At 41.4% G+C, this 16,246-nt stretch overlaps 2 protein-coding genes across 4 annotated transcripts in view; both read right to left on the bottom strand.

Moving 5' to 3' along the window:
• Positions 1–4,179, bottom strand: part of kcnb1 (potassium voltage-gated channel, Shab-related subfamily, member 1) — a 47,988-nt gene extending 43,809 nt beyond the window's left edge. The window contains exon 1 of the mRNA XM_050038091.1: positions 3,878–4,179. The gene's annotated coding sequence lies outside the window, so the exon portion shown is untranslated. The remainder of the gene's footprint in view (positions 1–3,877) is intronic.
• A 2,226-nt stretch (positions 4,180–6,405) lies between these two features.
• On the bottom strand, positions 6,406–16,246 carry ptgis (prostaglandin I2 (prostacyclin) synthase). 3 transcript variants are annotated; one of them, XM_050037938.1, is made up of 11 exons: positions 16,040–16,246; positions 15,676–15,803; positions 14,134–14,257; positions 13,406–13,581; positions 13,165–13,311; positions 12,941–13,053; positions 12,644–12,825; positions 8,373–8,535; positions 7,878–8,059; positions 7,198–7,349; positions 6,406–6,729 (listed from the first exon to the last, which is right to left on the bottom strand). In XM_050037938.1, exons 3-11 carry the CDS (start codon positions 14,161–14,163, stop codon positions 6,570–6,572), a joined length of 1,305 nt encoding a protein of 434 aa, XP_049893895.1. In that variant the 5' UTR covers positions 14,164–14,257; positions 15,676–15,803; positions 16,040–16,246; the 3' UTR covers positions 6,406–6,569. The 3 variants fall into 3 exon arrangements, with proteins under 3 accessions (XP_049893895.1, XP_049893896.1, XP_049893894.1); XM_050037939.1 differs by having other exon boundaries at positions 15,662–15,803; XM_050037937.1 differs by lacking the exons at positions 15,676–15,803; positions 16,040–16,246 and adding an exon at positions 14,695–14,888.

Below are 16,246 nucleotides of genomic sequence, written 5' to 3' on the forward strand. Positions count from 1 at the left end.
ATGCAGCTACCTAAAGCCTCAAATCACAGTGTGTCATCTCAAAGAGCTGAACAGGCCCAAAGGTTTGCTAAGACCACAGGATGGTAACTGTCATAGAATTTCCGCTATATAACAAAATCAAGATCACAATCTCGATGACTGAGACAAATGACGTGTACTCATACAGGTTACTATACGAAGCGCATGCCGGTCTGGTGGAAGGGGTTAAGGACCGAGAGGGGGGAGCTGCAGGAGGAGGTCTGTGTTTTCAAATTCTGGTATTTTGTTTGCTTTCTCCAGCTTGTTATTATCATTCCATCTGCAGTATTATCTTATTTGAATGTTTTTCTATTTTTATATATATTTTTTCATAATATTTCACTACTGATTAGTGTTGTTTAGAAAATTATGGCCTGAGTCAAAACCCTCAGACTGTGATTCTTCAAATGACTCACACCTATTAGAAGCTAAAAATATTTTTAAAAAAGGAAACATTTTAACTTAATATTGTTCTGTCATTAGCTAAACAGTTATGGAAAGAAACCTAATTGAATGTAATTTCCCACCAAAAGTCTAAAAAAACTACTGAAAACCAGCAGGAGCTGCAGGTCCTGGAGACAAGAAGTGAAAATCACTGTTCTAAAAGGCTCCAGGGGAAGAGAGATAAGAAGCAGATAAATTGCATTATTATCTTTGGATATTTCACTACTATCTCCTTTTTTAAATTCTTTTTTGAATGCACAATAAATCTACCCTCAGATGAGGCTCTTGAGATGACTCATGCACACAGCCTTAGAAGTTAACAAGGGGAGAAAAATGAGGACTGACTTCATATTGAATTGTCGTCATCTAAACCAGGTACTGAGTGAGAGAGACGGAGAGTCTGCTGAACATATATTTCCCCCAAAACTTTTTCTCAAAAACTTTGCCCACGCAGACTGAAAACTGACATGGAGCTGCAGCTTCATGTAGAAAAGAAGTGATAGTCGCTGGTTTAAAGGGCAACTGGGGAGCTGAATTTTGCACATATAAACTGAATTAATGGTATCAATTTATTTGGATAGTTCACCTACTGGTAGTTATAGAGTCTTTGTGACAGTTCAACAGCTTATTAGTTGAGATAAAACAATTCAACTGTTTTGCTTTGTCTGTAGAAGTTTACTTATAGAGTATATGTGACAATTCACCATATACAGTAAAACTTCAATTAGTAGCCCGGGCTATTATTTGCTTCAATCACTGAACTCAACAGGCCTATATTTGGGACAGGCCTTTAATTTCTTTCACACAACACTGTTGCTCAGCAAAGATCAGGAAATACAATCGAAATATTTATGTAAACCAGCATGAATATTACTTGTGTAAAAATTAGGCTTCAGATAATATATCAATTATGAATCATTCATTTGATCTAGCTCCGACAGAGGATTACTGCACCCGGCATACCGACACAGCACCATTTTATCCTGTTAAAACAATACTCACAACTTGGATTCATTTTTATGGAAAACCCTGGTGATTTTTTGGGTCTGAGGACCCTTACGGACTAAAGGGATATGAATAACTTACTGGGTGATCAGGGAATGGACACATAATTTTAGGTAGCTAACAACCTGCTTTTATACATCTGAAGAACTTCAATAAAAAAAATTAACTGCTTGGCAACCAGACCAGGCTTCTAATTGAGACAAGCCTTTATTTGTCAAAATGTGTAGCCACACCGGGCTAGTAAATGGGACTGAGTGTTTAATTGGGACTAGGCTTTTAATTTAAGTTTTACACTATTCTTATGATAATTTAGTTGAACTTGAACCATTCACTCAGTCCATGCTGCACAGCTTGATTGAACAGTTGAAGTTCAATTTAAGTATTCTCAGACTCATTCCCCCAAGATGCACCCCAGAGTGCCACAGGAAGTCATTCCTGCCTGTGGCCATGAACCTGTACAACTCCTCCCTCAGAGTGTCAGCCGCTCTGAGTCAGTAGACTGGCATTTGGACTTTATTCACCCTCTGAATTTATAATTCATAAGTATCTTTTTGGAGCAGTTATTCAACTGCCACAATATTCTGTGCAATTACTCAGCTGTATCATGCACAAAACTGTACATATTTCTTATGTTCACTTTATTCTATTCGTGTTTATTCTATTGATGTGTATAGTGTAGTTCAATTTCACACTTACCGCCTCAGCACAGTGATGATATATATTTTATTTTTAATATTTCTGTATCTTAAGTACTAGTGTTAAACACTGTAGCATAATTCACATTCTTTTGATAAATTATTTTTATTTTATTTTATTTATGTTTTATTTTATATTTTTTATTGCTTTATATTAACATTTACTTTTATTTCTTTTTTTCTTTTTTTTTTGTTTTTACATTGGAGCAAATGTAACAAATCACAATTTCCCCTCTAGAATCAATAAAATATTTCTGATTCTGATTCTGAAGTGATTCTGAAGTTTATGAGCACACCCACATAAGGTGTGCTCATAAATGGCCACACGTGCTGTATAGATCATCTGTTAGACATCTACATAGTAAACCAGCTGAATTAATAAATCTAATGAATAATAAGATATTGAAATGGTACAACCAACTGGAGGTGGACTATCCAAACAAAGTGTTTATCTCACTCATCTTCTGTAGTGTTGTCTTTTTTGAATTCTTTTTTAAAATGACGTCCTGAATCCACAATAAACATACCCCAAGATGTGGGATCTTGAGATGACTCACACTTGTTAGCAGTCTGCAGAATCTTTCATTTCTATTTGGGGCTAAGAAGACAAATATTTGGGAACTGTGACTAACACCTTGTTGAATACCACCACCAAAACTTTAAAAACCCAACTTGCACTGACTTATTTTTGGACACTTATTATATTCACATCAATAATAAAATATATTGTTTTAATAACCGGCTGTAGTTTGTCATCCCCTTGCAGCTGATCCGTGCTCGTGTGACGCCCATGCAGTGCTGTGGGTGGGGACGCAGGACACCACAGTGATGAGTGTGGTACAAAGTGAGCGCTGTCCACTCTAATGGTGCTGAAACACCAGGAAGCGCTGTTCACTCCCTGAATCACGGCGAGCTCCCCTGGGTGGGTGGGGGGGCTGACTGTCTGTGAGAAGAAAATATAAAGCCTACCACCTCCTGACAAACGGTGTCTAACATCCCATCATCCATATATGACTGTGAGACGAGGCTGCACATTTATTACATACACGCTGTTCATTGTGTTTGTGTGTGTGTGTGTGTGTGTGTGTGTGTGTGTGTGTGTGTGTGTGTGTGTGTGTGTGTGTGTGATGATGGGAGGCGTGGAAGCCCAGCAACACCTCGGGCCTGCAGATGTTGATCATTGATCGCTGTCACACAAAGTTTCCAACACTTCACAAACACAATCAGGCCTGAGCATCGCGTCGACACACACCACAGAGCACATAGGAAACAAAAAAACACCAACACGACATGTAAAGACGAGGATGGAGATGCTTTGGTGATGTGCAGTAACAGGCTGCGGGGAAGCAGTAAAAAGATTTGAATTTGAAGCAGCCTCCACCCTCCTGTTTTCCTCAAGTCATCGGTACAATAATTTAGCATCACACCAGCCATTAAAACAAACAGCATCTCTCCCTGTGTACACACTGTGCTGTTGTGCGCAGCTACACTGAGGCTGAGAATAAGCTGAGGGTGATGTTTGATCATCTACAACTGCAATGTTGTGAATGCAAATCCTCCATCGTTAAGCATGTCTCTGTTTCCCACAGGCTGCCTGCTCCATATTGGTGCAGTTTAAATGCAGAGTGGTCCTATATGCCACTGTTGATCTATCACAATTCATAGCTTACATATGATTCAAAGTCCAAAGATGTAAAATAAGCTGAAAAAAATACCGTAGTGAGTTGGAGTCATCCTGCACTGAATCAAAGCAGCACGTACCGCTGTGAACAATCAATCCGAAAATGAAGCAGTAGCATTTAAAAAAAAGAAAAAAAAGGAGACGCCGTTATTGGTTTACTATTGCCAGGGTCTAACCCAATCCATTTCCCCCTCCTCTGCCTCCGACATGGCAGAGAGATCCTCAGCACGATCTACTGCCCACCCGCCTGCTTTCTGCTCCGCATATCGCACCAGCGTTTCGCCCGGAGATCAACAAGTATATACGCCGAGAGCCCATTCGGACAGACTACCTGTGTTTCCCAGTCAGCTGTGTGAGGAGGCGCCGCAGATCTCTGAAGGTGGATCCATGGCAGCTCAGCGCTCTCTTCCACATCTGATTAACTCTTTCAGCACCGCGCCTTGACGCCTGGATGCAGACTTGGAGGCACTGTTGTTGTGCTCAGGACGGGGTGTACTGTTGGATGATGAGAGCACAATGTGAACATATAAAGAGGGGTAAATATGTCTAAAGGCAAAGAGCCAGAATCAATGATTATACATGTCCAAAGAAATGTGGAATATGGAATTCAAGACAATTTAATGCTGCCTCATATGGTGAAGGTACCCAGCCAACATTTGTATGCTGGCCCCATGTGGGGTAGTAAATAAGCTGAAAAATGGGCCCCATATTGGCCCCATGACATTTGCGAACATTGATGAGTTTACCCAGATAAGATGCCCATTTTGGACCCATACCTGCTTTCAAATCCAATCAAGTTTATTCATATAGCACATTTAAAAACAACTGCAGTTGGCCAAAGTGCTGTACAAAATAAAAGAATGACACACAAGTATATAACCAATTAAAACCAGTAAGAACAGTTACAAACATTCATTCATTCATTTTCCATAACCACTTATCCTGTTGGGGGTTGCAGCTGACACTGGGCAAGAGGCGGGGTACATCCTGGACAGGTCGCCAGACTATCGCAGGGTTGACACACAGTACGTTTACATGCACACAGTAGTCGAGCTAAGCACATAGCTCGGCCAGTCACTCAAGTCGGACTTCTCGTCTTGTCTGAGTATACATGCAGAAGAGAAAATCGAATTTCTGACCAAGTGCATCTGACTCTGACGCTGTGTCCTTCTTAATATAGTGCATATTGAACTAGTTCCGGTTTACCCGAAGAGGAAGCTAAAGACGAATGAAGATGTGGAGGTGGAGCGTGAATGTAGTTTCCTCATCCGTCCAGAAGTGCGTCTTCTGCTTCTCGGTCAGCATGGTGTTTTGTTTGTTTGTTTGTTTTTCTGGGAGTTACTGCACTGTTATTTACTGAACTGCTGCTACGTCATCTCCTTCTTCTTGTGGGTGAAAGTCCACCGGTCGGACTAAGTGGATACATCTAGCAATAGTTGCACTAAGCCAATAATTCGATTTTCTGAAGCTGCATATAAACATACTGACAGACAACCATTCACACTACTCACATTCACACCTACAGGCAATTTAGAGTCACCAATTAACACAGTCTGCATGTCTTTGGACTGTGGGAGGAAGCTGGAGTACCCACGCTGACACAGGGAGAACATGGGCTCCTCCATCCTGGGTTCGGACAAATCGAACACAGGTGTGTTCATGTCGGCTTCTGTAGTTGTCCGGAATGCTTGGCACATGGGAGAAGTTTCAGTTCTTCAACCTCACCACTAGATGCCGCTAAATCCTACACACTAGACCTTTAATGACTGGGTTGGGTTGATAATTTAGTCCAATACTACAGCCAATCTGCTTATCAGAACAGCTCTCCAACAACACCAAGCTACATATCCTCAACACCAACATAAACTCTATGATTCTGAGACTTGGAAAACCACCCAGGCACTCACAGGCAACATAAAAGTGTTCGCCAACAAATGTCTATGCTACATCCTAAAGCTTTAGTAGCCCATTAAAACCATGGATGAGAAACTGTGGATTACCAATCAGGAAGGCATATCTATCACAATCCAAGAAGGAAGTGGAAAAGGACAGGTCACTCCCTTAAAAAGGACACAGATAACATCACAGGATAAGCTCTTGACTAGAACCCACAGAGGAAGAGGAAACAGGGTCGGCCTAAAAAAATACCTGGGGACATTCCACGCTTGGAGACTTGGAGAAAGTTGAAGTTTGCAGGAAGCAAAAGCCCAGGCTCAGAGAGGAGTGAGTAGTGGACGCCCTGTGACCCTAAATGGGGTAAAGAGGCTTACATCAAGCTAATGAATTTAGTTCAGTGGTTCCCAACCTAAGGATCGAGACAATTCTGGGGGCGTAAGAGACACAACGAGAGTGTGTTAAGGTCAGCACATAGAAACTTCCCCCCTTCAACACATGAATGTGAAAAGTCTTCTAGTGTCAAACTGCACATGAATCAGTCTGCACAGTGAAGGTCAAACATCCAAGTAAAGTAAGCTCATCCTGTTTTTGCGTTAAGGGCGACATTAAGGCCTGAATATTCAGTGTGGAGGCAAAAAAAAACAAAAAACAGAGAATTGCTCCAGGTTTTCTTTGTTTTTCCTTTTTATTGAAAATATTACTGACAAATTAAATATGATTTATTGCTGCACTGTGTAAATATGACACAGTATAAATAAAGCTACAATACATATAATAGAAGCATTCATCAATCAACAATTTTTACAGTTATGTACAGTTAAATCACGGAGTCACATTTCTCGCCGTGTCTTCTTCAGTCTGTACCGGACCTGCACATCTCCGTCCGGCTGGAGCATCCCGAAGCCGTAGCGACTGGGATTAACTGGGGGCAGTTTAGCATCTGGGTCGCACAACTCCAGGTCGAGATAGGTCAAGAGCAGGAACACAAATCTGGAGAAACAAGGGGAAGAAGGCAGTTAAGAACAAGCAACATACTGCTCACTGATGTTTGCAAAGTCTAAACATCGCCATTAACTAGCCTGCTCTCCCTTTGTGTGTGTTGTGGATTACAAGCATTGACCTTGAACCCCCGCGGCCGATATGATGTCTGACAAAGACGAGCTCTCCCGACAGACTGTCCATTACCCTTAACCTTTTTTTATACAGTTTATTACAGAGTATCAGCGATTATTCTGTTACAGCTCGTTGCTAATAATGATAGAGGACATGAAAGCAGGACTGACACGATAATAGAGGGAATGTTATGTGGAAATGGATTTTGCTGGCCTGGTAATCAGGGTGAAATTGCAGGAAATGCTTTGATCATGAATCCATCATTTCAAAACTTAACAGGCATCATGGAAAGACGTATCTAAAAAAAAATAAAAAAATAAAGGCAGTTAATTTTTTTATACTCACTGTTTAATGACTGTAACAGCAAACTCCTTCCCAACGCAGATGTTTCTCCCTGCACCCCAGGGCATGGTGTAGTACTTCAGCCTGTTTCCGTCTTTGTAGAATTTATCCTTCACTGTCATGTCTTCATTTAAAAAGCGATCGTACTTGAAAATCTGTTGAGGAGAGACAAGAAGAAAAACATGAATGCATGAAATGTGTGCATTATAATATCATGCAAATAGGCTCGATCTTGTGTCTCCTGCCTCGCATCTCCCGTTAAAGATATGTAATTATCACCTCTCACCATTGAAGACAGATAAACAGAGTGAACACTGGGAATTGATATCGCTCTCTTGCTAGTCAACTCCTACTTGTTTCATTTGTAGGCATTTAGCAGCTCATCCCAACGGATGTATTCTGACAGTAATTTAAATCACGCTACTTAATCCTGCCTCCTCGAGATTGCTTTGTGCACTGTAATATGGATTAAAAATATCACAATGAAGGTACACAACTATATGTATCGTAACGGTGGAGGCTCCGTATCAAACCAAAATGTTAGGCGTAGGGTTGCTGCGGTGTACCGTGCAACTGTATGCCACGGTATGTAAATTGATGATTATATGGTGTACATTTGCTTATCTGCAGTATTGTGCTGTTAACGCTCTGATTGTGGCCTGTCTCAGTGTGCACAAAAGTACCTGTGGTTCTGGGTGTATCTGTGGGTCCATTTGAGGGCTGAGGAAGGGGAACAGACACACTCTGTCCCCTCGTCTGAGGTGGTACTCCTGTCCATTGTCCATGTGCAGGATTTTGTCCTGCACCACCTCCCTGCTGATCATTACCGCGGCGGTGAGCCGTAGGGTCTCGCTCAGAACGCTATCTGCAGAATGGAAGGGACAAGCAGAGTGGATGATGTCAGAGGGGTGTCAGCGTGAGTTAAATCAGCGGTGCCCTCCGGTTTAATTTGCAGAGGTACAAACATTTGCACGGATATGAATATATGAAAAAGACAATCATAATTTAATTGAATCAAAGGTCAAACTTTTATTGCCGTCGCCATTGTTTCAGTACGCTGCACTTATCTTGTTATTTCCAACAAGTCAAATGAGCCCGTGTTTCCACCTCAGTGGAGTGGCTTAACCTCATGTTATAGGAGTGAGTCAGGGAAAAGGCTGCTAGCAGCTGTTACATACCGAGCACAGGTGTTCTGTGTGCTCCCAGCAGGTTGATGGGGGGATGCTGTAGGGAAGTGTCCCGGGGAGTAAGGCCTCTGATCTCTGATTTAACAGCCTCCATGGCCTCAGTGTGAGTGAGCAGGTAGCCGAGGAGCCAAAAGGCAGCAGGTCCTGCATTGCACTGAAAGCAGAAACACCCAAGTTAGCACAAACTACGTCCTTTATATGAACATCTAATATGAAAAACTGCACTGTTGTGCAGTGTTTATTTTATATATGTGGACATACAATGCATATAATACAGCAGTGTTGACAAGATAAAGGGATTCTTGATGCATTGATACTGTGGAAAATGAGCACTGAAACTGATTCAAGTATTCTTGATACGTTTGACAACACCATAATCTAAAGATACTTCTGATTAATTATTTAGTTTAAGGAATATTTCCACTATATTACCTCCACTCTGTGATGCTGCTGTCTGAATATGAATGATATGAGAAGTCAGTGAATCAGTCCACACTTTGTAGACAGTGCTGTCAGCCTCTCAGGCAGAGACACCTGAGCCTGTCAGACAGTAATTGCTATGGGTTAGGGGAGCTGTTCTTTTTACTTCTGCACATCTCAGGTCAGGTCTCCAGTGACAGCCAGGGCAAATGCCCAAAAGTGACTTAAAGGTGCATCAGGATGACTTTCTGCCCTGTTAGATCTTTAGATCAGCAGATGTGTTGCCTCAGATAATGATGAGAGTGTGGTTACGAGCGGGGTGGGGATTTTTAAAGGAATCATGCTGCATTTTGGGAAATATGCTCATATGTCAGTACGTTAAATATGTAGTTTGAGGTGCTGGTGGGCAGGTTTTGTTACATTTGGACAGAGCCAGGCTAGCTGTTTCCCCTTGTTTCCAGTATTTGTGCTAAGCTAAGCTAACCAGCTGCTGGCCCCTGCTGCATATAAACATGAGGCTGGTTTCAATCTTCTCATCTAACTCCTGGCAAATCTTGAATAAGCATATTCCCCAGAATGTCAAACTATTCCTTTAGGGTATAACGTCACTAGCTGCTGAATACTGAGAAAAGATAAGACTCAGTTAAACTAATATGGCAGCTAATGACTTATATACAATAAAGTGAGTCTATATGATGAGGACTTCTTTTCACATGTAAATACATGTGTGGGGGTGAGAGTGTACAGATGCCTCAACACATTAAATTACCATCTCTCCTTAAAGGAAGCTAACTAATAAATCTATAACAGTCTATATTTGTTTCAGTCAATAACATTGATTGATTAAAAATGGAAACAGCAACCACCGGCTTGTGCAGGACTCACGACGAGGTGGTACAGTAGGTGGCTTCAGTGAAAATCCTCGCACTGCACTCTAAAATACCTCAGTCTGCCTGTTATACATGTATAAGCCACATTCACTGTGGCACGTCCCACTGGTCTCACATCTAATGCCTCGAGTCTCTGCAGTGGTGCTCCAGTTTCCGTCCCAGACTGAGACTGTGTGCTGGAATATCCCAGCAGACATGATTAAGCACAAACAAACATGCTGTGGAGGAATAACAGTCTTTCCCAAACCAGCAAGAAAGAGTCTGCGGTGGGTGGCAAAGGTTTGTCTTCGCTTGTGGTGTTGCCGGGTGAACAATCATTGATCCAGTGAGACTGGTAGGTTAACAGAGGGCTGGAGCTATTACAGCTAGAATGTAGCATACGTGAACAGGAGGCATAAGGACTGGCAAACAGCTTGCTAGCTCCCCCACCTGGTTGCACAGAGCAATGACACCATGTTGATCTGAGCTTCCACAGTGGTGAGTTCACACTAGGCCTGTCACAATAACTATTTTTGTTGGTTGGTTGTTTTGTTGTCCCAGAAATAACTGCAATAAACTACATTATTGTCATTTAAAGACAATATAATGGCATAATAATTCAAGTGCACTTTTTCAAAGAGCAATGAACATTTAGTTCTTAAGAATATTCAGACATTGGGATTGGAATGTGAAAAATATATCAAAATATCCTAAACAGAAATAAATAAAATGAAACCACATAACATAGACTCTCTGGCTCTGTTAAATAAAGTTGCACCGAACTTACTACTAAGCATTTGGCACTGGGGTACAGTGAGTCATTCCGTAACAGGTGTGTAGGAAGAAAAAAACAAGAGTCACACAATATGACTCCATACACATTTTTCTTATATTCTCTTTTCTATTTTATTATATTCTCTTTTAATTTATTCATTTATTTATTTATCAACAATCAATGATTGTGTGACACTCGTTTCCTGCTGTAAATACAACAGGCAATATAATACGATACCAGGGTGTCTACAGATATAACCATATTAAATTGAACAGTTTTAAAGACCTTTTTAATACCGCCGTGTGTGTGTGTGTGTGTGTGAGTGAGACACACATTTGTAAATACTCTTTCCAAGTAAACACAATGACATCAGTTCAAAATGATGTTGCAATATTCAGAGAAATACCACAGATTATTTTTCTTTTTACTGCAGTCTGTCCAATGATTGTAAACGCTCCAATTTTCACAGTAATGTGACTGAAAATCAAATCTGAATTTAAGTCAATGTCAGACTTTTTAAGGCCTTCTATTAAGACAGCTTAATTTAAGACATGACCTTGATCCTTCTCCTAGCCTATAAAGCTCTAAATGGTCAGGCTCCGTCATATCTTAGAGAGCTCATAGTGCCATATTATCCCACCAGAACACTGCACTCTGACAATGCAGGGTAACTCGCGGCAAGTCTCCAGAGGTAGAACGGGAGCCAGGGCCTTCAGCTATCAGGCTCCTCTCCTGTGGAATCATCTTCCTGTTGTAGTCCGGGAGGCAGACACCGTCTCCACATTTAAGACTAGACTTAAGACTTTCGTCTTTGATAAAGTTTATAGTTAGGGCTGGCTCAGGCTTGGCTTGTACCAGCCCCTAGTTAGGCTGACTTAGGCCTAGTCTGCCGGAGGACCCCCCTATAATACACCGGGCACCTTCTCTCTCTCTCTCACTCTCTCACTCTTAGATTGTGAAAAGTTGGTTCTTCTTCATGTGCTAACATTCACGTCCTGTTACTGCATCTTGCTAACTCAGCCGTACTGCATGTCACTAACTGGGCTTCTTCTCCGGAGCCTTTGTGCTCCACTGTCTCGCAGGTTAATTCGTATCGCAGCTGCTGTTATTATTAGTCATACTTCTACTGTCATTATACACATATGATTATTGTCACATATGTATACTATTGTATATTATTACATACTTTCAACTTATTGTACCACAATAGCCGTAATTATTATTGTAATATTATTACTTAAATTACTGTTGTTGTAAGCTACTGTCATTACTGTCTGTCCTGCATCTCTCTCTGTCTCTGTCTCTCTTTATGTCTCATTGTGTCATATGGAATACTGGAAATTTATTTCTGTATGACATCTATTGTACGTCTGTCGTCCTGGAAGAGGGATCCCTCCTCAGTTGCTCTTCCTGAGGTTTCTACCATTTTTTCCCCGTTAAAGGTGTTTTTTGGGGGGAGTTTTTCCTTATCTGCTACAAGGGTCCAAAGGACAGAGGAAAGTCGTATGCTGTAAAGCCCTGTGAGGCAAATTGTGATTTGTGATATTGGGCTTTATAAAAAGAAAATTTGAAAAGTGAAAAATAAAATCATTTTTGCCAACATGGATGATTGAATACTTAATTGTCATGACAAGCCTTATTACATGCGTCGATATTATTATAGTAATAACTGAAACTTTGTACACTGTAGCCATTTAAGAGCACCAGAGTTTTATTCTACTTAAACAACCTCTATAACCACACACATAGGTTATCTCCAGTAGAGCTGCATGGTAGCCAGCTGTAGAAGACCTGACTCACAGCACAAATACTGCGTTTGATTGCCTGAAACTGTAGTTTCACTGATATATAAAAAAACGACAGGAAGCAGCTTTAGCTGACTAAGACAGTTCTCTTACTCACTGTATTTAAGTGTAATTACTAACTCTCGAACAAGATAAGGTGTCATGGAAACTGGTTCACATAACCATACTTGGCAATACTTCAGTGTGAGTTACAGGTTGAGACACGCAGTTCTGAGTAACTAGCCGAGAGGAATCCACTGCTCACCTTTGCATTGTTTGCAGGCTGAGCACCGCGGAGTGGAATTCAAGCATGCAGTCTGGGTGTGGAAAGTTTATATGTATTGGCAGCTTGAGTATGTTTGACACTTGTACTTGTTTGTGTGGGAGAGAGAAAGACAATAAAGCAGCTCTTACCTGTGTGGTCCACAGCTGCAAGAGCAAAGCTCTTTTCTGCATTTCTGCATCCACTCCCGCCTCCTGCAGGAAGTGGTGGTAGCTCCGCTGCCAGGAGTTTGACTCTGACTCTCCGCTCAACCAGTCTGGAGACAGCAGCTCCCACAGTCGCTCCCGGGATGAGGTGGCTGTTTTGCTTTCCCCTGTTGAAGATCAAACATAAATTCACACACACCTTACCGTGCTATACAGACATGAAGTCAGTCAGGAAATCGAAAGTTAAATCATTTTATATTCATTCACTACTGTGCAGCATACCTCGCTTGAGTGAGCTGCGAGCCAGTTTGGTGAGAAGATGGTCAAATTTGCGAAACTCATTGTAGACTGCAGTGGCGTTGTCTCTCCTCTCAAACAGTGTGAGATATCCGGCCCTGAATACAGCAATAAAGTTAAAAATCTTCCTTCACGTCTCTTCCTGTAGTGTAAACAGTGACACCATTTTGCTTTACAGCATAAGTTAGAGTTAAAGCGCAGTGTGTTACCTGAAGAGTAGGCTGTAACAAAGGCTGAAGAGTCCATCCTGTCTCCACTCTGACGGGCTGTAACCTCTCTGGTCACTCAGCAGCAGGTTCTGGAGGTGAGTGTTCATGGAGCTGCTGAGCTTGGAGAGACTGAAACCCTGAAAATGCCTAAGGAAGAAAAAATAAACAGATACTGAGACTTGCAACACTCATTTAAAGCAGATTTTCTCTATGAGTCTACTTTAAAAGATGCGTTCATCACCCTTCCATCCATTTCCTCTCTGCTGTGGGTTTGACACTCGGCAGCTGCAGACTGAAGATCCTTTGTAGGAGCTGGTTTCTGTTGCGGGTGAAGTCCAAGGAGACGGTGTCATTCATCACTGCATCGAATGAGTTTGGGTCCAAAAGCACTGTCACATAATGACCAGCAACACGTACCTGGAAGGACATTGTTTAAACCCTCTTTTTATTGGAAGCAAGGTAGAAATACAGACATACAGAAAAGCTTTTTGATTGTTTTTTTGGTACATAATGGCTCGGACAGTTTACATTTGAGCTTTTCTGCCCTAAAAAAATAGCCTAATTTTTTGTCTTTTGATTTGAAGCAATGTAGAATGGCCTGTTAATTAAAATATTTTGTTCTACAGTGAAAAAATAATGGGTTGCAGTGGCCTTTGCTGTACTAATTTAAGATATATTCAGATTAAAAGCATTACAGGGGACTGGTAATTAAACTGCCATCGCCACAGATGCATAATGCAGTCTTCTGTAAGTTGTTGCTGCCATGTGAAAACCTGATTTGCATTTCTTATCACACATCAGATAAGCTGACAGACTTCTTGTTCCTATATGCAAAAACATCTCTGACCCCTTTTCCCCCCTGAAACCATCTATTTTTTACTCTATATGAAAGTCAAATTTTTTATCAGTATCAAAATGGCCTCTCATTTCCTCAGTTACACAACAGCTACAGTCTTTATCACAACTCACAGTGAAGATATCCCCGTGTCTGTCCTTCATCCGGGCCAAAAACTTTGCAGCATCTTTTCCAAACTCCAGAGCGTGTCCCAGCCACGGAATAAAACCTTTGTCCAGAGGTGGCTCATTTCTCTGTCTGTGAAGTACAAGGACTCGTGTTAAGAGTTACAACAAGGTGACAGAGTTGGCTTATCTAGCTTTCATTTATCTTAACCAACAGGTTTGGAATGTAACGTGAAGCTATGTCATAAGAGTTTTCTATTGTGTGGCTGAGAAGCCACGCAGCACAGAGACCACAGCTTACTCCAGAAGAGCAGTTCTTTTACAGTTGGTTCTCTTTTGTTGTTTAAAGACGAAACTTAAGTCAGAAAATCTGCATTTAATAGATATAAACATTTGAATACAGAGGTACTGTCTTATAATTATTACTGTCCATTCATTTATTTGATTAAAATAAATGTACTTTTACAGTATAACACGCCTTTGCAGTATTTTGTAGACTTCTACGATCTAATACAATCTCTGACACTCCTGTTAATATCTGCTACTCAACATATTAATGAATGGCTTTACCTTGTCCGAGTGGAGTAAAGAAGAGCTAGTAAAAGAAGTCCATTCACCATTAAGAATATTGTCCATAACATGTTTCTGTAGAGTCTGGTACGTGTCCTGTCACGCAGTCAGGTTATTCCATAGCTGCCGGCACTTATATCTTAGAGCCCGGCTCAAGTGTAACTACCACTTGTTCAGAGGTGTGGAAAGGCGTGGCTTGTGACAAAAAGTGTTGCACAACACCACACAGCACACAGTGTCACAAAAAACCACCACGTCCTGAGTAAATACCACAAGCTGAGTGTGTTCACAATGTCACTGTTTCTGCTGTGCGTGGCTTAGTTTACATTTGAGTAACACGGCCCAGAGGACAGCACAAAGTCTTTCTTTATACTTCGTACTGTGCAGGAAAAAGCCACCTGACAGAGCATTACACAGCGGTGACATCATCAAGGTAAGGGGACTGAAGTTTCATTTAGTTGGGGGTGATGTCAGGGCACGCATATTTCATGGAGGGTGTCATAAACTGAAGTTCGCAGAGTTTGTTGATGTGAAATCTTCCCATGATAATGCTTCCCCTCAACATTGTGAAATATCTATTTTTGCCTCAGAAGATGACTTCCAGATAGTCACGGGGAGGAGTAGGCCTACGTATGCACTGATGACAGGATGATGGCTGTCTTCCAGACCGATACCAATGATTAATTTATCTGACTCTGAAATTCAGATAAAAGCTGCCACACGTTTTGATGACATAATACTGGGGTTCTATTAATATCCATACCAGGGAATGAACACATGACTAATTTTCCACACCTTACTAAATAAAATGCAACATTCTTATGGAAGAATACTGTACAAACATATTAGTTTCGGGTTTTTTTTAAAGCAGCAAAAAGAGGACTGGTGCAGGGACTATCTGCTACAAGCTGGTTGCTTAGTGTGTGTGAACCTGCAGTGTGCCAGCAGAAGGCAGTCATGCACTTACAGCAGCAGCCTCACCTCTCAGCAGCTGGAGACAAGTCCAGTCAGTGAGTGGACACTGAGGTGAAGTCAGTCCATTTGTTGCCTCAAATGAGAATCACACAGCTCAACAGCCAGAGAGAAACTCCTCAGCAGACACTTTGCACCTGGAAATCACACACAGAGCTTGTCTATCAGTGCTGACATTTTTTTTTAAAACACGAAAATACCATAGACTGTAAATACGCATTAATTAAGAGCTCAAACGATATACCATGCCATTAAATATACTTAATGTCAAAAATTACTTTCTTTGCCAATGTTAAGGCAGTGAGTAACTTTGTCAGCGAACACGCAGGTTTGCAAATTAAATGTCCAACGAATAAAATCTTTGCGATATTACCTCGGGGGCATTAAGGTAGCGTCAGTGTTTGGGAGGTTTCCTAACAGCAGCTGCTAATCTCACTGTATTTGTATTGGGTACCTTAGCTTGTAGCTAGCGAGCTAATGCTAACAGTCCGTGTGCTCCCCGCTATACGACCGACCAGCTACAACAACCGGACACTTCAGTTCCTACTGTAAACATGTAGGCTACACGGCGATGTGCACC

This window comes from Epinephelus moara, chromosome 24 (genome assembly GCF_006386435.1).
Source record: "Epinephelus moara isolate mb chromosome 24, YSFRI_EMoa_1.0, whole genome shotgun sequence".
Taxonomy (NCBI): Eukaryota; Metazoa; Chordata; class Actinopteri; order Perciformes; family Serranidae; genus Epinephelus; species Epinephelus moara.

Bases quoted from the DNA above. Each gene is read 5' to 3' on its own strand.
- ptgis (XM_050037937.1), bottom strand. From the start codon at position 14,765: ATGTTATGGACAATATTCTTAATGGTGAATGGACTTCTTTTACTAGCT. The intron at 13,582-14,133 runs GTGAGTTGTGAT...ATGTCCTTCCAG, and splicing joins GACACGGGGATATCTTCACT to GTACGTGTTGCTGGTCATTA. The intron at 6,730-7,197 runs GTGAGTATAAAA...TTGTTTCTCCAG, and splicing joins GCTGTTACAGTCATTAAACA to ATTTGTGTTCCTGCTCTTGA.